This window comes from Vombatus ursinus, unplaced genomic scaffold (assembly GCF_900497805.2).
Source record: "Vombatus ursinus unplaced genomic scaffold, bare-nosed wombat genome assembly UNPS02008996.1, whole genome shotgun sequence".
Classification (NCBI taxonomy): domain Eukaryota; kingdom Metazoa; phylum Chordata; class Mammalia; order Diprotodontia; family Vombatidae; genus Vombatus; species Vombatus ursinus.
This window is the reverse complement of record NW_020948774.1, coordinates 2,055,008-2,076,682: the sequence shown is the minus strand read 5'-3', so window position 1 is coordinate 2,076,682 and position 21,675 is coordinate 2,055,008. Positions and strand designations below refer to the sequence as shown.

The 21,675-nt window shown below is 46.9% G+C and overlaps 1 protein-coding gene across 4 annotated transcripts in view; it reads right to left on the bottom strand.

Moving 5' to 3' along the window:
- AATK (apoptosis associated tyrosine kinase) overlaps nucleotides 1-21,675 on the bottom strand; it is a 227,692-nt gene that overhangs the window by 16,646 nt on the left and 189,371 nt on the right. For 2 of the 4 annotated variants that reach the window (XM_027850249.1, XM_027850251.1), the window contains exons 3-7: nucleotides 16,307-16,520; nucleotides 9,693-9,772; nucleotides 8,319-8,437; nucleotides 7,871-7,958; nucleotides 3,135-3,268 (exon numbers count right to left, since the gene is read on the bottom strand). In XM_027850249.1, coding sequence (XP_027706050.1) covers nucleotides 3,135-3,268; nucleotides 7,871-7,958; nucleotides 8,319-8,437; nucleotides 9,693-9,772; nucleotides 16,307-16,520 — 635 coding nt within the window. Of the gene's footprint in view, nucleotides 1-3,134; nucleotides 3,269-7,870; nucleotides 7,959-8,318; nucleotides 8,438-9,692; nucleotides 9,773-16,306; nucleotides 16,521-20,066; nucleotides 20,145-21,675 lie in introns of those variants that run through there. The other 2 variants (XM_027850252.1, XM_027850250.1) reach the window with 2 other exon arrangements.

The following is a 21,675-nucleotide window of genomic DNA, read 5'->3' as shown; positions in this document are numbered from 1 at the left end:
ACACACGAGGGTGTTTCCCAAACAAGCAAAACTGGTCACCCAGCAAGGAAAAGAGAGGCATTAATTGCTTGTTTGCTGAACTGAGATGTATATGAGATGCCCGGATCTTTGGAAGCAGCACCAGCTTGCTGGTACTCAAAAAGAAATTCCACCACTGGGAGTTTTCCCAGGCTGTCCTCACACACAGAGTGACTTTAGATGTAAGCCGCTAGGTGGTATAGGGGTCACAGTGCTGAATCTGGAGTCAGGAGACCTGAATTTAAATCCTGCCTCAGACATTTACTAGCTGTGGGATCCTGGGCAAGTCCCTCTCAGCCTCAGTTTTCTCATCTGTAAAATGGAGATAAAACTACTTTCTGCAAAGGGTTGTTGTGAGGATCAGATGAAATAACATATGTACAGTACTTTATAAATCTTAAAGAATTATACAAATACTAACTAAAATACTATTTTTATTACTATTATTATTATCATTATTTTCATTCATAACAAAAGATGGAGAAAGCAGAATTGAGGAGAGGAGAGAACAGAGCATGGGTGACTTTTCATTCTCATGTAGACATTTAAATGCAAAATAATACAACCAATATTAATTGTCCCCATGGCTGATCATGTGGTGGGCCATTAGCTTAGATCTCCCTCCCCTGCTCCCATCCCCAGCCTGCCCTGTGGCCAGGCTATGGCTCCTGAAAGATGCCTGGTATCCAGGAAGGATTTTCCCTTTGGTTGGTGCAGGAGCCCCAGTCCCAGCAATGGGACCCACTTCCTCCCTTGTGCTGGTCACAAACACCTCTACCTCATACATATGCTCCCTCTCTTCCTCCTTATCTCTGACAGCATCCCAAATTTGCTGAGTAACCAGCAATATAAAGAAAAGAAACCAAGACAGAAGCGAGGGTTAGAGAGGTGAGGGAGGGGGAAGAGAGAAAGCAGCAATCTGAGTGCCCCCTACAAGAAGAATAATTCCTATTTACACAGTATTTTCTTTTTCTAGAGCACATATCTCATTTATATCCCCATCCCCCTACAACTTCCCTGGGATAACAAAGATAACTATCTCCATTTTGTAGATGGGAAAAATGAGGCATGAAGAGGTTAAGCCCTCACCTAGTGAGGTCACAAAACAAGTCAAGGACAGAGCTGGGAACAGCACCTGGGATTTCAGACTCTAGGGCTATTTCCAGCAGACCACCCTGCCTACAGCCAGAAGTGGGATAGGGAAGCAATGCCCTAGGGAACAGAAGCAGGGACCTAGCTCTGGGGCAGCCCAATCAGTGGTTTGTTTTTTTTTCAGGCTGTCCTGAAAATACATACAAGATGGCTCCACAGCAGAAAATGGGAAAAGGATATTTTGAGGAGGGGGGGAGAGGAAGAAGATAATGAGAAGGAGGAGGGGGGGAGGAAGAGGAAGGGGGGGAAAAGGAGGAGGAGAAAGGGGAGGAGGAAGAGAGCAAATGCCAAATGAAACATTCAGCATCCACTGATTCCCATTATTCAGGCCTTGTGGCCTGCTCAGCTGTACCTGGTCTCTGCCTGCCTTTAGGCCATGGCACTGTTCATTTATTTGAGCAAAATGGAAAGGAAGGAAGGAAGGAAGAAAGAAAATAAATGAATTTAAAATTCAGTTTACTCTCTTATGAAAAGAACCTGTGGGAGAGGAGGCTGAGATTACTGTTAAGAATGAGGTGGGCTCCCCCCGGTGCCCTTGGCCAAAATCAGTTTGTGTACAAAGGAATGTCTATGGTGGTCTGGGTCCGAGGCTCCGAGCTTTTCACTGACAAAACTAGAGCACCTAGAAGAGACGTATGGCTCAAGGGCAAGGGTCCAGGGCTGGTGGCCGGTTGGGAGAGCAGAGGGGCGTGGAGCCAGCTCCCAGCTGGGACGTTCCAAGGCCGCCATGCTCCAAGCAAGCTACAGGGTTCCAGGCAGCAGCATGTCCTGAGTGTGGGGGCAGGATCCAAGAGCAGGACTCCTCTTCCTGCTCCCAGGACAGGCCTCAGGAGAGAGGGGGCAGTGCAGGTCGGGAAGAAGCTGGCAGCCACCCTCTTCAACAAAATCACTGATGCTGGAGTCTCTGTGTGCCGCTCACTCAGCATCAGGATATTGTTGGGGAGGAAGGCCAAGGTGAGCAGTGGTGCTTGGGGGAGAGGCTGCCCCCATGGCCGCTCGTGCATCCTGGAAGAATCAGAATCAGAGAATCTTCGAGCTGGCAGGGCAGGGAAGCAGGCAGGGGCATGGCATCGTGGAAGAGAGCACTGGATTTGGAGTCAGAAGACCTGGGTTCAAATCCTGCCTCTATTACTTACTACCTTGTATGACTCTGGGCAAGTCACTACCCACCTCTGGCCCTGTTTCCTCATCTATAAAATAAGGAGAATACTCTGTTAGACACCCTTCAGTTCTAAATGCTGACTTTAGGGACTTCAAAGGATTCTTAGCCTTGAGGTAAAACCCCTCCTACGTGTCCAGCTACATGGAACTCAGTCCTGCTTTTAAAGGCCTAGAGAACCTGGATCCACACGGCTTCCCACCGGAGCCAAGGGGGGATAACTTGTGCTGTAGGAATTTCCTTCCTATCTCTAACCTAAATCCTTCATTCTTCACCTTGTTCCTTCTCCAGTCTGTCCTGGAGACAAAGAACAGCACATCTCACCTCAGTGGCTCCTACCCAGCAGCTCTCTCAGCAGGCTGAAGACAAATCCCAGAAGGGGTAAACTAACCCAACACAGAGGACCTAATCTCTGGGAAGGGGAAGCCTGTGCTTGGCAAAGAACCTCGGACCCAGGCTATCAAGTATGACCTAGTGAAAGCCAGGGCAAATTCTCCCCAAATCCATAGAGCAGGGAAGAAAAGAATGTGTTGGAAAGGAATGGAAGGCAGAGAAAGGCAGGCATCACAGGTGGGGAGATGAATGGCAGAGGGTAGTTCCTTGTTCCCCAATCTCTTTTCTAGTTAGACAGTGGAGATTCAAATCCCCCCAGTCTAGGAAAGAAGAGGCAGGCTCACCTAGCCACTATCTCAGGATAGAACTCTGATGCCCCTGCCTCCCCTCCTCTACCACTTCTGCCGCCACCAGCCCTAGAAATGTGAGCCCCTCACCTAAAGCCATGGAAAGGTAACAGTTTCCAGCTTACCTGTGTACATAGTTGTTCTTGTGTAAGTGCAGGACTCCACATGCCAACTCACAAGCCATCCGCTGCAGAGTCAGGGGATCCGGAACCATGGACTCTGCCACCCGGCAGCTGCGCAGATAGCCCTTGAGGTCTCCCTGCCAAAGAGTGACCCCAGAATTATATTCCCAGCTAGCCAAGCCAGCATGGGCGAGCACAGAGCTCCTGACAAGCTGCCTTTGGGCCAGGACAACATTAGAATATTGTTACAATATTGTACAATACACTAAGCTACTAAGGGCTAAAGGGGTAACGAGAAATGCCCTTCTGGTTCCTCTAAGACAGACAAAATCTGGATCCTGGGACAGCTTAAGTGGGAAGCAGTTAGGAGAAAAAGTTACTTCCAAAGAAGAAAAACCTCAGAACAAAGCCTTCGATAACACAGGCAGGGAGAACAGAGCAGAGGGCTAGGCCTAAACCAAGAGTAAGAGCTGGGGACCAGAAGAGGAAAAACAAACCAAAACAATTCCTTGAGTTGGAGGAAGGATCTTGGCCAAGAAAGGAAGTCAAGCAAGAAAACAGGCAGCTATGTGGCATGGTGGTTAGAGCCCTGGACCTGGAACCAGGAAGACCTGAGTTCAAAATTCCACCTCAGATACTAGCCATGTGACCCTGGGCAATTCACTTAACCTTGCTTGGCCTCAGTTTCTTCATTTGTAAAAGGAGGATAATAATAGCACCTACCTCACAGAGTAGTTGTGAGGTTCACATGAGATATTTGTAAAGCTCTATATAAATGCTTACAATAATAACAACCATCATTATTATTATTATTATTATTATACTTTGTGGGGGATCAAGACATAAGACTAAACTAAATGGAAAATGGGCTGGCCGGGCATCTGATTTGAGGCATCTCAGACTAAAAGATCACAGTAAGATAGTTTCAAGTTCAGATGAATCTCCTGGTTTTAGAATCTATTACGCACCGTGTTCCTGTGGCATGACCGTGACATACTAGGTTTGAGTATTTCAGAATCTTAACATCTCTGGGACCCAAGGCCAGCCAGTCCTGGCATCCAAGACTATGAAGCAGGGGGACAGAGCTCCTTGTGTAACTCATTACATCTGCTCTGAAAATCATAGGAACACAGAGACCCAGTCATGGAAAAGTCCTCTGAGGCCACCTAGTTCAACCTTCTTATTTTACAGAAGAGAAAACTGAGGCCCAGGGAAGTTAAGTGACTATCCCCAGGTAGCGTAAGTAATAACTGTCAGCAGGATTTTGATCTAAGTCTTCTGACTCCAGGGTTCTGAGAATGCACTGAGTAATGCCAGCATTTCGGAAATGAGTGAGTAAAGGCTGACGGTGACTACTTTAAAGAAGATGACACCCATTTAGATACTGTATTTGTTAAGATTAGATAGATCCAGCATATTTGTTAAAATCTGTAAAAATCAGCTTCTGTGAATGACTTGGGTATTCTCAGCAATACCACGATCCAAGACAATTCCAAAGGACTTATGATGAAAAACGCTGTCCATCTCCAGAGAAAGAACAGATGGAGTCTGAATACAGATTGAAGCATACCTTTTTTTAAAAAAATGTTTTCTTTATTTTTCTTGTTTGGTTGGGGTTTTTTTGGGGGGGGGTTCTGTGTTTTCTTTTGCAACATAGCTAATATGGTAATGGGGCAGCTAGGTGGCGCAGTGGATAGAGTGCCAGGCCTGGGGTCAGGAAGATTCATCTTCCAGAGTTCAAATCCCGTCTCAGATACTTACTTACTAGCCATGTGACTCTGAACAAGTCACTTAACCCTGTTTGTCTCAGTTTCCTTATCTATAAAATGAACTGGAGAAGGAAATAGTAAATCACTCAAGTATCTTTGCCAAGAAAACCCCAAATGGGGTTGCAAAGAGTCAAACATGATTGAAAAGACTGAACAACAATATAAGAATATGTTTTATATGACTGCACATGTATAATCTATATCTAATCTCCTGCTGTCTCTCGGAGAGGGGATAGGACAGAGGAAGAGAATTTGGAACTCAAAAATTAAAAAAATGTTTAAAAATTGTTTTTACATATAATTTGAGTTGATCCTCTAGGATTCTTTAAGTATACCACCATATCATCTGCAAAGAGCAATAGTTTTGTTTCCTCATTACCTATTCTAATTCCTTCCATTTCTTTTTTTTTCTTATTGCTATAGCTAATATTTCCTGAATAATAGTAGTGATAATGGGCATCCTTGCTTCAACCCTGATCTTATTGGGAAGGCTTCTAGTTTTATCCTCATCACAGATAATGCTTGCTGATGGTTTTAGATAGATACTACTTAACATTTTAAGGAAAGCTCCATTTATTCCTGTGCTTTCTAGTGGGTTTTTTTTTAATAGGAATGGGTGTTGTCTTACAGGTAATTTAAAAAATATATATAAAAATTTTCACATAAAAATCAGTTGCTTTAGCTTACAATCACATAGGTAATTTCTACTAATAATGGTTCATAGTAATCTTGGATAATATATCCATGAACCTGTGGTAAAATAGTTTTTGTTGCAACTCACTAGACTGAAGAAGCCTGTGGTGCAGCAGAGATGATTTATTCCTAGGATGGAAAGGAGTAGAAACCCTCTCCAGCTACGTGCAGAAAATGGACAGGCCTTTGTCCAACTCCCTATTACCTATAAGTGTGTCACAGAATTTCATATATGATTTTACTGATTTCCCAAGAGTTTAGCAAAAAAAAATCCAACAAGAATTGTTTTTAAATTGTAGTAGAAGTGAACAGTAGTGTGTGTACAAACAGTATCTAATCCAAAAACTAGGGATTCTCCCTTTCCTCTCTCTTGTCACTGCCTTTGGTCCAGGTCTTTTGCTTAGACTACTGTAATAGCTTTCCACCTGTTCTCCCTGCCTCTAATTTCTGAACACTTCAATTCCTTCTGCACATTGGTCTGCTTATTTTTCTGAAATACTGTTCACAATGGTTAAACTCCCAAGTCTAACTTTCAAGACCTTTCTTGTTTCTCTGACCTTACTTCCTATAAGTCTTATTCATACTTTTCACTTTGGTCTAGATGATATACCAATTATATCATGCACACTTTTGGCCCTTCCATTACCCTCTGCCTGAAATACTTTTCCCCTTCTCCCTTTGGTGTCATAGTTCAAGAATTTATTGTTGTTTGGTCATTTTGGTACTGTCTAACTCTTTGTGACCCCATTTGGGGTTTTCTTAGCAAAAATATTGGAACGGTTTGCCATTTCCTTCTCCAGCTCATTTTACAGGTGAGGAAACTGAGGCAAACAGGGTTATGTGACTTGCCCAGGGTCACACAGCTAGTACATATCTGAGGCCAGATTTTAACTCAGGAAGATGAGACTTCCTGACTTCAGGCTAGGCATCTATCCACTGTGACACCTAGCTGCCTAGATCAAGAGCTATATAATAATAATAGCTAATGCTTTAAGGTTTGCAAAGCACTTTGCAAATTATATTATTTGATCATCACCATAATCCTTGGGTGTGCTATTACAATCCCCATTTTACAGATGGAGCTACTGAGGGAGACAGGTTAAGTAACTTGCCTAAGGTCATTGAGTAGGAATGTGAGGCTGGATTTGAGCTCAGGTCTTATCTATTGTGACTCTCAGCTGCCTCTGGATTAAGCTTTTTCTGTGGATACTTTACAAAGTGGACAATATGCATACAGATAATGCCCTGTACTGAAGTTAAACTAGAAGAGATTTAATCTGCTATTCAATATTCAGAAATACAAATTTAATCAGGGGACACGACTATCCTATCAATTTTGGTTCCTATGTTGCTGGCATAAACAGTTGGAGGTGAATTGAGTTGATAAGTCATTCATAAAATAGTAAATGTTTGCTTCTGATTTACAAAGCTATGATACTAAAAAATAATGAGGAGAGAGGAGGGCCCACATGGCTGAAAATCACTAAAACACGGCTTCGAGTACTTTAAGAGGGATGGTATCTCCTGCAGCCAAACCACAGATGTTTTGTTAGAGGGCCAAAGAAATTCTCTAGCAATAACAGAGAAGCTCCCAGGAACCTGTGGGGAAACCCTGCCACTCACTGCATGGCCAGAGCAATTCTGGCTGGGGTTGGAGGGTTTAGGCTGCAACTGGTGCCACCCCAAGCTTTCCCAGTGGGTCTGCTTCCACTGATCATGATCATGGAGAATGTCTGGTCAGGTGTGAGGCCCTCTCAGGATTCAAATCACTTTAGCTGGTTTTACAGATCCAAATCCATGTAACCAGAATTCTCTGGACCTTTTAGAGATACAGTAAATGGAGTATCTGCTCCAAGAAAGTCCCAGGATGGACTGGTCCCCCAGCTGAATCTGCAGGACTAAGCCCCCATGTGGAACTGGACATCAACCATTTTGGTCTTATCTGGTGGTTCCTAGTCCTGCCCCAAGTCAAGGAACAAGATCAAAGAGGGGGTCTTACCCCAAGAAAAAGAGCAATGGTTCTTAACCTGAGGTCTGGGAACTGATTTTTTTTTTCTAATAACAGTATTTGAATAGAATTGGTTTTCTTTGTACTCCCCTGTATTTTATTTTGTGTTTTTTAAAAAAAAAAACTGTTCTGTGAAGGGGTCCACAGGCGTCACCAGACTGCCAAGAGGTCCATGAAAAAGGTAAAGAGCCCCCGACCTAGAGAAAGAGAGGCAGAGCAGGGAGCTACAAGACCTCCTCCCGTCGCCCTGCCCCGAGCCCCTGACTCACCAGCGGACAGAACTCCATCACTAGCAGGTACGGTGTCACCTCTGCACACTGGGCCAGACACTGAAGCAGGTTACTGTGCTGAAGAGCCCTGTGGGGAAAGGATGAGCTCCACTGGGGCAGCAAATGGGAAAGGGTGCTCCAGACTGTGCGCCCTCAGGTTACCAAGGTCCCCACATGCAGACATTGACTCAACTGCAGCGGGGGAGGGGCAGCCTGGAGGGAAAAGCCCCATCCCAACTCTCAGGCCAGGCCTGAGATTACTCTCTTTGTCCACCAGATGGCGCTGGTCCCTGCTTTGATACCACCACTACTCCCTTTCTCTTCTAGGATCAAAGCCAGCTCTGAGCCCAGTTCTGGTCCCCACCATCTCCCCCTCTGCACAGCCCACAACACCATCCTTGTTGTGAACGAGGGGGCTTGCCAGCTGGGTGCGGCTGCCTCCACCTACCGGTAGGGCTGGGCCTCCTCGAGGAACTGCATCTGGTCCTGCACACTGGCGCTCACCTTCAGCTCCTTTACCACCACCTGGGTGCTGCTGATGCCCGAATTGACCTCACCCAGGAATACCTGCATGGGCAGGAAACAGGGTCGTCACCCACCCACACCCCCTCCCACCCCTTGACTGAAAGGTCCCCCTAACACTGGCCCTGTCGTGAAGGAGGGGCTCACCTGCTGGGCAGAGAAGCCTCGGAGTAAAAGAGAGCAGCAGCCCGGGGAACCCACTGCCCTGCTCCTTTCTTACCTACCTACCCACAAGCAGGCTTCTGGTTAATACCCCTGTCTGGCTGGAAGCTACCATCTAGGTCCTGGCTGTAAAAAGGGATGGCCCACTCCAGGTCTGGGGACTTCTTTTACATGGATCCCCTGGTAGAGTAGCCACCTATTCAGCTTACCCAGACCTCCTAGGAAAGCCTTCTTTCTGTCTCCTGTCCTACCTGAAACCATAACATCTACCAAGCTTTGCTTTGCCCTGGGTCCTCTCCACCAAGGGACTCTAGGGAGAACTCCAATGCATTTCACAATAGGACTTCAGGTGGGGACTCTTCTTTCAACCCCTCCCTAATGGATTGGTAGCTCACCTTCCCAAACTACTTTTCTGCATTCCCCTCTCAACCCTGGAGTGCAAGGTGGGTGGGGAAGACAGATTTTAGTTGAGGTCTATGGGGCAAAGAGGAATAGAGGAAGGCAAGAAAAGGCAGTTGAATGATAGAGCTGAGAGCCAGGGGCGCACGGTGCTGAGACTCCTATGCAAAGTCCAGCGCCTGCATCCCTCAGAATTACCTCCTTCACCAGCTGTAGTCCCAGGCCCAGGCCAGGTTCTTGGGCCTTGGCAAGATGGGGCCACCTACCTGTCCCCCAGAGAAGGGTAAAAGGCACAGACAGCAGGGTATTAAGGATCCCACTGTAAGGGGCAGCTCTAATTCAGGGGGCCCCAAGCTGAGTATCCCCAGGGTCAGAATTCGGACTAGGGGCAGCACAGAGGCCCTAGTGTGTGGACATGCAGGGAACTGGGCTGCACTGCCGACTGACTCACTGCAGAACCTTAGGGTAAGATTCTCCCACCCTTTCCTGTTTTCTCACCTCCAAATCTAGAGGGAAGGTACTGGACCTCTGAGGAAATAGGCTGAAAATGTTTTGAGATCCTTTGACAAAGCATGCTATGGGGTTCTTAAGGAATTATCTAACCCCTATCCTAAGTCAAATGCCCGAATCTCTACCATTAAGGTTACTACATCTTCCTTCTAGAAAACATTGGGTCCTGAGGGCCAGAGCAGGGGGTAAAAGAAAAAGATAGAGAAAGTCATGAACCAAAGGAACTCACCTTCCCAAACCAGCCATGGCCAATCTCCTTCAGGTACAGGAGGCTGTAGCGTCCCAGGTCTGTAGACTTGAGCAGCTGAACTGTAACAGAGCAGGCTAGGTTCAGTAGTTTCCCTCCCACCTCCTCAATTTCTCTTCAACCAGAACCATCTAATTTTGGCTACTCGACTTCAATCTGGGGGTCCCATTGTGCGTAGGTCCAAGAAGAACGACACCAAAACAGGTGTTACCCTTGTATCTTCAGGAGAGCCCCAAGAAAGCCAGGAGGGCCTGGGAGTCCCCCAGGAAAGACAGCCCACGTCTAGGAGGCTCCCAATGTGATCCTGGGGCTGGCCAGGTTCATTAAGGATCAATGGACATCTCCTGCTGATAAGGGACAGCAATAGCTTCTAAAAAAGCTAGCTGCCTGGGAGATGGAGAGTCAAGGGAGCTATTCTGGGTATCCCATCATGGCATCAGTTGGGCGAGTAGCCTGGATCAGAGAGAGGGTAAGAGCCCAGCAACTGAATGCAGAAGATGGCAAAGTCCAGAGCCCACTAAGTGGGCAGCATCAGGCAGACAGAGTTGTTTGGGCAAGTTGCTGATGATGCTGCCCACCCACCCCCTCCCGCCCCAGTGTAGGAGGACAGAGGGCGGGAAAGATGGGGAACACTTTGACATCCCTCCAACCCAATCACTGCAGCGACATTCCAGCCCCACCAAAGGCCTATTGTTGGGGACTGCTTGGCACAGCCCTACACGGGACACACTGGCCCCATTCTCCTCTGGGCTCCCTCCCACCCCAAACCAGGCCTGGGTGAGGTCAGTGGCGGCCGCACCCGGCACAATCCTGAGGGAAGGGGCCAGTTGCTGGACCCTGGTATCTGCCCTGACTCCCTCTAGCTCTTCCTGGCATCCTGTGAATTCTGTTCCCACACACATCACCCTTGTTTACTGGAGGGGAGGAGGGATATTGGAGATTTCAGGCAAATACTCTGGCCTCTTCTTGGGCCCCAGAAAGGAGAGTGGGGTGGACAGCACTTATCTTCCCTTCAGGAATCAGACTGAAGAGCACTCAAGAGACATTTTCCTAAGCCCTTTACCCCAATTAGAACCCAAGAACCCAAATCCCAAAAATGAGAAGAGAGTTGGGGTTGGAATCACTGAATCCCTGACGTTTGAACAAAGATGAAGGGAAAACTTCATAGAGTTTTATATCTTGGGGCTCCCTCTATGATGTGTTGAAGAAAAGCCCAGCACTAGAAATCTGGATAGCTACTCAGTCATATGATCGTGGACAAATTGTTTTGCCTCAGTGACTTCCTCTGTAAAACAAATGGATTGGATTAGATAATTTCTAAGGTCCTTTCCTGTTCTGACATTCTATGACTCTGAGAGAAATATACTATTTCTTCACTTGCCATTTAATGGGGAGATTAGGGCCTGCTGCTTCTTCCTACAGGCCCCAGACCTTAGAAACCATTCACAGAAGCCCCTTTTAAACCTGGGAGGCATCCCAGGGCTTTGTAGTATGGGGGAAAGGGACCAGGGTGAGAGGGGAAGAAGGGTGCAACTATAAATTAAAATTAAAATCCCAACTTCTCATCTTCCCAAGACATCCCTGAGCACCACCTTCTCCCACATGTTCCTGCCTCTGGTGTGAGAACTGAATTGAACAGGCCTCTAGGCTCTGGGAGAAGCTTTCTGGGACAAGAGGAACAGATTAAGAGGGTCCTATCACTCCTTTGCTCCAGATTTGCTAATTTTGTTTGGGAAACTCGGGGTGCCAATGTGGACTCCTCTGAAGTCAAGCAGGCATACAGGGCCCTCCTCTGTTTGATTAAGCCCTTTGAGACTCTCCAAGGCCTTGATTGTTGGGAATTACCTAGGTTGCTTTGATGGTGTTTTTTTACCCTGGACCTGGCTCTCCTAGCATTGAAGCCAGGCAAGTTTATGTGGTCACCTTTTCTCTTTTTTTTTTTCTCATTTCTGACCACCAAGGGAAGGCAGCTTTTAAAGGACGTGACTATCTAATCTCCATACTCCCAGATTTGGGCTGCTCATCACAAATAGTGTAGTCCTAGAAATGAGAACAAAACTAAAATGACTTCTATTGCTCTGAGGCAGTCTGGTATAGTGGAAATAGCAGGAGGACCTGGGTTCACATTCCAGTTCTGCCGATGTGAGATTTTGCAAGACACTTAAACTCTCTGGGCCTCAATTTCCTCATCTTTATAATGAGGGGGATTACTCAGGGACCTGTAAGGGCCCTTCCAGCTCTCAATCAATGATAGATAGCAGGAAGTAGAAAGAAAATGAGTCCATAAACCTGCCCCTTGTCTACCTTGCCCTTTCAGGCCAACCAACTTTATCAGAAGGAGTCCCTCCTAAATGGCCTGTCAGCCCTAGAATTTCCACAACTGCTAAAAGATTTTCAAGAAATTCTGAATCAAGTTGGGATAGAAAGGCAAGAGGTCCGAATATACTTATCACTAAAGCTCATTCTTGCTTTTAATCTGAGAGAGAGAAGGACACACCTGGAGAACTTTATAAAAAGGGCAAAGGGGAAGACTCTTCCCTGAAGATGAGGGCAAATAAAGTAAAGAGTCAGAGTATTAGACCTGGGAGTCAGGCGCCCGAGTCCTAGTGTAAGGGTGATATCAACCGCGATCAAATTCCTTCCTCTCTCCTTAGATTTTCCACCTGACAAGGGTGGAGGACTGTGGAATGGAGTTGGGTGGTCAGGAGTCACCTTGGACTGCAGCAGCTATGTGGCTCAACCACTTAGCTTAGTGACCCTGGAAGTCACTTAATTAAGCTCTCTCTGCCTCAGTTTCCCTAACTGCAAAAATGGGGACAATAACAATCCTTCCCTCTCAGAATTACTGTGAGAATCAAATGAGTTAACACATAGAAAGCGCTTTACAAACTTCAAAGCTCTATATAAGTGCTAGGTATTACTATTACTACAATCATTATTAGATATGGGAGGCAACATGCCTTCATGGATAGAGCTTTGGAGTAAGTTCAAATCTCTCGGAGACCAGACATGGGACTTCTGGAAAAGCGACTGATCTCTTTTTGGTGATGGGAGCTGAACTCAATGGCCTTGACCCCCTTCTAACTCTCAGTCTCTGATCTCATCTCCCTCTGCCTGCTCAGGACTGCTCCCCAAATGGCAGGTGTTATACCTAAAAAGTACTGGAGGACCTTGGGTTCACAGTCTTGCCTTCTTTCAGTGATGGGCCCCAGGGCTCCCTAGCATGGGAAATGGCTCTCTTATGGGCAAGCATTTGACTTTTAGACATTTTTATCATTTTCCTGGAAACTCTAAGTAGACAAAGGGAGGGGCAGGGTGATGGAGTAAAGGGCATTACAACTGAAATTTCTAGAAGTTCCCATTATGTGCTAGAGAGATAACTTGGACCCAAGCCTGAGTCAGGGGAGGGTGGGCAAGGATTTGGGGAGTTTGTCACCCTTGTTCTTGTTTTTTTCCCTTAGGGAGAGGGATTGAGGAGGCACATAAACTGTGACCTAGGGCACAGTTAACCTTTTGGCCATCTGGCGAAATCTATGGACCCCTTTTTTAATGCATAATTGAAGGAAATGCCCAAGTTCAGTTAGAGGCTGGTGGAAATAATGATGAAAAAAAATTTCCCCATCCAAGTTCAGAACCCATGGCCTAAATTCAGGAAGAACAAGTGGGAGATGAGCCTACATTATCTGCCCTCAGTCTCCTTATCACTCTGACGACAGTTGCCTGACATAGAGCCCCTCAGAACCCCTAAGAGGCAGCTCAGCTCTGAGATCAGAATGTCCCCCTTGGCAGGTTTACACTCCCAAAGTCCAGAGGGTAGAAGATGACTTAGGCAAACCTGCCTATCTCTCTTTTTTACCCCTACACTGTGCTCCTATATCATACTTCACAAATATCATACAACCCTCAGACAACCTTGGTTATGGGGAGGGGGCCTCTCTGACTATGAAATCCCTATCCCACCTCTATTCTGGGGTGTTTATTGAAGTCTTACAGTCCTACCCCCAATTCAGGGAAGGCAGTAAACTAGATCAACCTCCTATAGGTGGTCAGAGGCCTTGGGACTATGGTTGGAGGCTCAAGGATGGTACTGGAGACCTCACAGAACTAGGGGAGGCAACTTAAGGCTATCTCCTCAGTACCTATGGAAAGGGAAATTGAGTGAGAATGGGGACCAGTTCAGTGCCTGCAGGAACTCTCAGCATTCAGCAAGGAGGAGCCAGATAGCCCCTATAGAAAGAGGATCCTGGTCAGGGCAAGTTTCCGTCCTGGGAGTATTATCCAGCCCCAACCCTGGCCCCTTTCCCATTGTGGTGGAAGAATCCAGCCTTCTGATAGAAGAAATAGTGAAAAAGTACCTTGTTCTTACACCCACACCTACCCCCCACCACACCCCCCAAATTACAAAGCACCGCTGGAAATAAGCCCCCAGCCCCCTTTCCGGCCCGCCCACTCCTCTCAGACTGAAAGGACAGATTCATGGGCCCCACAGCCCATGAGGTTCACAGAACACAAGAAAAGCGCCTGTGTGTGTGGACGAGCTGCCCTGTCCGAGCACAATGGCCAAACAGGGCTGCGTGGTTGGCCTGGGCTCATGTCCACAGCCATTGGGTGGGGTAGGAGTTTGGGAGGAGGGGAAGAAATAAGCTAGGAATCGTTCTGCCTTCTTTCCAGAAGTCCAAAAGACTTGCAGAATCTCCAAGGCCTCTTGGTCTGCCCGGTCCAGAGGTCACAGGATGGCACAGAGTTGGGGTGAATGCCACTCAATAGCAAGGCAACACATTCTTGCTTCTCCTCTCCCTCTCCCCCCCTAATATCCTAAAGGGACCTTCCCGGGGTGGTGGTGGGATGAGGACACATAAGAGAAAATGTAGTTCAGACTTGAGCTCCAAACTTTCTTTCCTTCTGTTCCCTTAACAGCTGAACATCCACGCCTGCCCCTTCTAGGAAGGGATGGGTTTTTTCTTCTTTCCTGATATAACCTCTGGCTCTGGGCCAAAGGAGAGAGAGAGCGGGAAAACCAACACCCCTCTGCAAGATGTGCAACTTCACATCAGCTCCTGTCACATGGAAGCCACAAGGTTAAGGCTGGTCTGTGTCTTCTCAGTCTTGGTTACATGTGGATCTTTCTTAGTTGGCCACCTGGTTGGCATGGGGGAAACTGGCTGGCCCTGGGAAGGGGTCTTTTTCAGTTCTAACTAGAATATGGCAATGGACACCAGGGCTGGCAGAGTTGACACAGAAGGGTCTATCTTCTACCCATCTCCCCTAAACCTTAAGTGCTCCCCTGGGGGGGGGGAGTCTTTGCAGAAGAACCTGGAGGCTATATGTCTCTCCTCCCTCTCACACTCCACAACTGGAAAAGACTTGTGGCCTGTGCCAGAAAAGATGAAGAAGCTGGCACTGCCCAGGTTCTCAGTGTCCATTCTCCCTCTCTTGAAAGGACAGCCCCAGAGAAGGGAAGGACTTTTACATACCAGCATGGCATAAGGACAAAACCACTGAATCTGGAATCAAGACCTGGGTTGAAATCTCAGCCCTATTATTTCACTACATATGCGACCTTGGAAAAATCATTTATTCGTCTTTCCCATTAGAAATGTTTTCTCTTTGAGAACAGTGTGCTTTGGAGGAATTTTTTTATTTGTTGGTTTTTGTTTTTACCTTTCTTTGTATCCCCAGTGCTTAGAACGGTGCCTGATACATAGAAAATGCTTAATAAATGCTTGTTGATGGACTGAAAGACTGACTCTCTGGGTCTCAGCTTCCTCACTTGTAAAATGATGGGTTAGACTAGATCAGGGGTGGGGAACCTGTGGCCTTGTAGGTCCTTGGGTGCACCTTTTGACTGAGTCCAAGTTTTATTGTCCAAGAACAATAGGTCAGGCCCCATTAGGCTTTGAAGCCCTGCCTCAAAGTACTATTGTCAAGGAAAAGGGATCCAGGAATAGGCAGACCTCTATATACACCACCCTGAGATCCTACTGTCTGAGGTCATTCATTCCTACTCTAGGACCCTTAGGAGCTTACCCTCTGAGGGTTAGGGGTGAGGGTGCTTAACCTAACATAAGCTGTCAAGTTTATGCATCCTCTTAGAAATAGGGATCATGTTGGCCAGGGACCGTGCTCCAGGAGAGCAGGGCACGACACCTGTATCAACAAATTCTGCCACTGCTCAGGAGGGCCCAAGGCCCACCCAAAGCCTTCTTTGTGCAATCTGACCCTTAGTCCCAGTATACTACTATGATATAGAATAAAGTCTATATATTCCAATTTCCTAAGAAATTGAAATGCCACCAACAGGTCTAGTCATACTTATAGGAAGGCAGCCAGGCAAAGTAGGCCTTATAATAAAGATCCTAGGGCCGGCGTGTGTTGATCCCATGCAAGTCTCCAACAAGACCTCAGCCTATCTATACTATAATTTTTCTTAATTCAATATGGTCCAGAGGACAGTCTCTAATCTTTTCCGAGTCTCAGGATAAGAATGTGAGGGTAAGATGGGTGAGGAAATGGGGAAACAGGTGGTCCTTGAAGTATCTGGGAAGTAGAGGGCCCCAGTTTCAGGGCTGACTTCGGGTTCTTCATATGAGACTAACCTGATCTCCCAGGCTGCTTGGCCATGGGGAGTGAGACCTCAGTGAGGGGCAGTATGTACACCTCGGGGCCATTCTGCGTGGCCGGAGACCCCTGCACGGAGAACTCGGTGGTGTAGTCGTCACCCTCGGCATTCTCAAACTCCTGGTGGGGGGCAAGCGGAGACGGAGACCTCCCGTGAGCCGTGGATCCTGATCCAGGGTTCCCTGGGGGCTCCTGCAAGGGGTCAGTCAGATGGATGGAGGGATGGACAGATAGGCAGTGAGTTAAAAAAAAAAAGCGGTGGGGGTGTCCCCGCTGTTCTGAAAGGTGCCCTCCATGGTCCTGACCACTGACTGCATACAGAAAGCTTCCCTCCCCTCCACCCACTGGCAGGCTCCTCACACCTGCAGCTGACCCCTCCCTGCAAGCCCCTCTGGGTTACGTCATCCCAGTCCCCAGTTCTTCTTCCCCTTTGTTCTGCCTCTATCGTCAGGGTCAAAGAGGTCAGGATCGCCCTTCCCTAACAGAAAGACAAATAAAGCTTCTTCCAGACTTTTTCTGCAGTCTCTCCTCTCCCCACCCACCATCACCCCATACACACATACTTCTCTCACTCTCTCTCCTGCTACTTTCCCTCCCCCATCCCATTATTTTACCCTTTCAACTTCCCCTCCAAGCCACAGGCACTAGACACTTCCCAAAGTCCTCACAGGTCCCAGTCCTCAGACTGTCTGCTTTGGGAGGCAGAGGATGAATGGGAGAAGCGCTCATCAGATCACTGCACTGCACTTTGTCCACATCTAGTTCATACCTCTGCCTCAGAGACACCAGCTCTAAATACAGTAGAGAAGCCCCTACTTTTAGCATAGGGTCTTCACTTTTTTGGGGCCATGGACCCCTTTGGCAGTCTGGTAAAGCCTATGTACCCCTTCTCAGAATAATGGTTTTAAATATACAAAATGCACAAGATTATAAAGAAAACCTATTATATTAGACATAATTATCAAGGTTGTTTTTAAAAGGGTTGCTTAGACCCCAAGTTAAAAACCTCTGTTTTAAAGGAAGTTTTAAAAGAACAAAAAGAAAATATTACTCAATGCAGCAGCATGGACTCCATCTCCTACATCAGTCCATTCTCCTGAATCACATTCCTGGGTATCCCTGCCTCATCCATCCTGTGGCCTGAAGCTACCTTGGTGGATAGGTGGGGCTGGGGAGGAGGGAAATGCTTCTGGCTAGAGAGGGCAGAGTTATGCAGGCAGACAGGTTGAGTCAGACTGCCCTGGCAGAGTACTCTGCTTTTCAGGGAGAGTCCCAGAGCTGACAGGGGTGGGGGGTGGGGAGAGCAGTGGGTATAGTTGGGAGAAGAGGTAAGGCTGGTGATATTGATCCTAGTGCCTCTTAACAAAGAACATGTGACTGTGTAGATAGAAATTCTGTGTTAGGCCCTGGCTGGGAAGCCTTAGGTCAAATCTGATAAGCCTCAAGGTGTTAAGTACTGTGGAGATTATATTTATCACTGTCCTACTAATCCCTCTAAGCAGCTAGGTGGCACAAGTAGATAGGATACTGAGCCTGGACTCATCTTGAGATCAAATCTGGCCTCAGATACTTACTAGCTGCAGTTGTGTGACCCTGGGCAAGTCACTTAACCCTGTTTGCCTCAGTTTCCTCATCTGTAAAAATGAGCTGGAGAAAGGAAGTGGCAAACCACCCCAGTATCTTTGCCAAAGAAAACCCCAAAAGGGGTCACAAAGAACTGGACACAATTGAAAATGACTAAACAAACAAGCCCTCTAGGGACTTTTTTCTTGAGCCTCCAGAGAAATCCTCAACATATCAACTTAGTCTAAACCAGGGGTTCTTATCTTTTTTTGTGCCATGGAAATCTTTGGTAGTCTGGTGAAGCCCATGAGTCCCTTCTTAGAATAATGTTTTTAAATAAATAAAATACATACAGTTACAAAGGAAAACAATTATATTGAAATAAAGGTATGTTTTTTCCCACCCAAGTAACCAGACCCCGTGAAATCTATCCACAAACCTCAACCTCTTACAATGGGGTCTATGGACCTTAGGTTAAGAGACTCTGGTTGAAGCTCAATATTCAAACATAGACCCCTCTCCCCCGACTCTTCAGCCACTGGGATCCAAACATGAATAATTTCACTTTTCTTCCTCCTGCAGCCAAACCAAAGACTACTCCCTTTCAGCTGGGTTCCAGTCTGAGTTGCACGTCTAGTGTTCAAAGAGATATCATTTTCTCCATGAGGAAGAGACACAGAAACAAAAGGAAGGAAACTCACTTAACTTCTCTGAGACTCTGTTTCCTCATTTGTAAAATGGGGATCATAGCACCTATAGTGCCTACCTATCTGACCTAACAGCATAGACATAGATGACCTAACAGCAGGTCATCTGTTCACTCCCCACCTCTCCCTAGGACGGTCCTTCAACTAGCCTGGAAGGACAGAGGCCAACCATACAATCTTAAGCATTACCAGGAGGTTTCTAATAATCCTTGGCCAGGCAGTTTCCTCCTGAATTCAATCTAACCTTTCACGCTGTAATTCTCCACAAAGAAAATGGGAGGTTGCCTTCCTTACCTGCCTTTTACTACACATGTAACAACCTCTATGCGGGTGAATAAGCATGCATATCAGGCACATGCACACCTCTAGGCTCCTAGAGTTCACAGGACTGTATTCCTGTGCCCACACCAACCATGTGGATGGCTTGCACTGCCAGTACTCCTGCTCCCTTTCTCCTCTTCCAATGGAGTTGTAGAATGAGTCAAATAAATCTTTGCACCCATTTCAACAAGGAAGGGGGGGGCAGGGCTACCTCCCTCTTCACACTTAATTCCTTGGGGGTCATAGTGGCCCAATAAGAGATGTGAACTATATCCACTGGGAGTCCCCAGAAACCCAGCTCAATCCTACCCAACCCTTGGACATCTCAGGTTAATGGAGGAAAGTTCCTTTAGTTCCATTTGTAAAATCTTTAGCAAATCAATTTGCTCCTTCACATTCATTCACTCCTCACCTCCTGTCCCCTACCCTTAACTCTCCCTAAGGATAGAGAGAGAGTATACTTTAGTTCCACAAGGAAGTCTTGTTGCAGACCAGACTCACCCCCACCTTGGGCTCCCCAGCCCCATGCCACCTACCGCAGCCATCTGCCAGATGAAGATTAGACCTTTACCCTTGGGCAGGGACGGCCAATTTAGCAATCCTTCTTTACCCCACCCCTTTACAGGGAGTTCCTCGATGTTCTATAAAAGCTTGAGGTTGGGCGATCCCAAAGCAAAAGGAGTAATACCAACCTGCTCCTAAGGAAAGTGCCTGTTAAATAGCAGGGCCCAGAAACCATCATGACAGACAGTATGTACTCTCCTCTCCATTCCTAGCACTCAATTTCTACCAACAGGGGCAGAAGACATTCAAGAGCACTTTTTAAAAAAAAAATTGAATTGTTATTGATATCTTTCATTTTTTACATCACCTAAATTCCCCCGACATCCTTTCTCTCCTGCCTCTCCCAGAGAATCATCTCTTCTACCAAGGGATTTCCAAAAGCACTTTCAATCCACTTAAAAACCCACTGAGTTCAAATCCAAAGCCACACTCTCAGCCTAGCCCCTTTCCATCTCAGAGAGAGCTCTTGTGAACCACTTCCCAAGGAAATAGGAATTCTAACTTGTGCCCTGGAAGGAATGGTGCTCTGAGGCCATCCTGGGGGATGAAGGTGGGAGGGCCACTTCCTGACAAACCTAGTTACCTGGCAGTGCTGCAGAGAGAAGTCTCAAATCTTACAGGCTACACCAGTGATCAGATAGGACAGTATGATCACTGCCCCCTCTTCCTATGGACGGTTCCAGCAAGGTTGTGCTGTCCACCCACGGCCCTACAGAAGTGAGTGAGAGGAAGAAGCTCAAGAAGCTGAGCTGGCTTGCGGGGATCCCAGTGGTGTCTGGGAGGGAGCTTCTCTAGGAAGCAACCACACCCCAAAGCCAGTTCTCCATCTGGCATTTTCTGAGGGAAGCATCTTAAACAGGGAGATGAAGGGGTCAAGGCTGGTAGGAGAAGGGCAAGATGGAACTTTGTTCTCCTGGAGTGTTTAGGAAAAAGCTAGGACAGGACTGTATTGCATTACCCAGCCGCCCCCCCCCCACCCTCCTTGGTTGACTCCCCACTCATTTTCTACTTCTTTCCCCTCTATAGCAGCTGGTTTTGCAAACCTATTGCCAGACATCTCCACAGAAATCCCAAAGATTGTGGGAGAATCACTTTCTCCAGCACATTCTGTGCCTGTGAGGTCAGAGACTCCCACCCTTTGAGAGTGGCCTGGGGCCAAAGCATTTCATCTTGCTGCAATACCCAGCATTACTGTGGGGAGATGTGTCAGCTCTGTGCCAGGCAGAGTCCTTTGGTGAGGAGTGAGGTGGGTGAAGAAAGGGTAGGAGGGGGTCAGGAGGACTTGGAAAAGAGAACAGAAGGGACAAGGAAGGAATGGGAGGGCAGCTAGGGGTAGCTTAGTCTTGTCAGACCATGGGTGCTGGTCCCATAATGGCTATGTGACCATGGGAAAATCACTTCACCTCTCTGTTGTTTCCAAGCAGAGCAGCCAGAAGCAGTTTGGTCCATTCAGACCAGTGGAGGCTCAAGTCCCACAATGGCTGTGTAACTTTAGGAAGTCCCTTCACCTTTGAGTTATTCTATCATCCTCCATCTCTGAGGAATCCCTTCACCTCTGTTTTCCCACCTATAAAAAGGTGGGAACATAAGTAGTCTTCTACCTAAGTAAGGATAATGATTTCTGCCCTCTCTACCTTGAAAGACTGAGAGGATTCCTCATGAAATAACCACATGGAGGAGCCCTCTGAAAGGGAAAATTGTCATGGAAATGAGAGGTATTCCCAATTCTTATAATAATTAATACTAGTATTGTGGATTCTGTTTACTAGACTCCCTTTGGAAAATGGTAATTTGATCCTATTAACTCGGTGAGTTAGACTAACTCAGTTCAAAAGAGACCATCAGAATCAGAAGTGCTTCTAAATCAGGAATTTCAACTTTGATTCTGAGCTTCAGAATCTAAAGGTTTAGCTAAAGGAGTCCTGGGTGTGTGCTAGAGATGCCCTGTCGGGCATTTTCTCTGGCTTTCCCCCATGCCTGGAATGCTCAACCTCCTACATTCCAACTACTTCCTTTAAGCCCCAACTACAATCCCACCTTCTGTAGGAAGCCTTCCCTAACCCTTCTTGATTCCAGTGCCCTCCCTCTTTTTTTTTTTTTTTCTATTTATCCTCTATATAACTTGCTTTATATATATTTGTTTGCATGTTGTCTCCCCCATTACATTGTAAGCTCCTTTATGGCAGGGACTG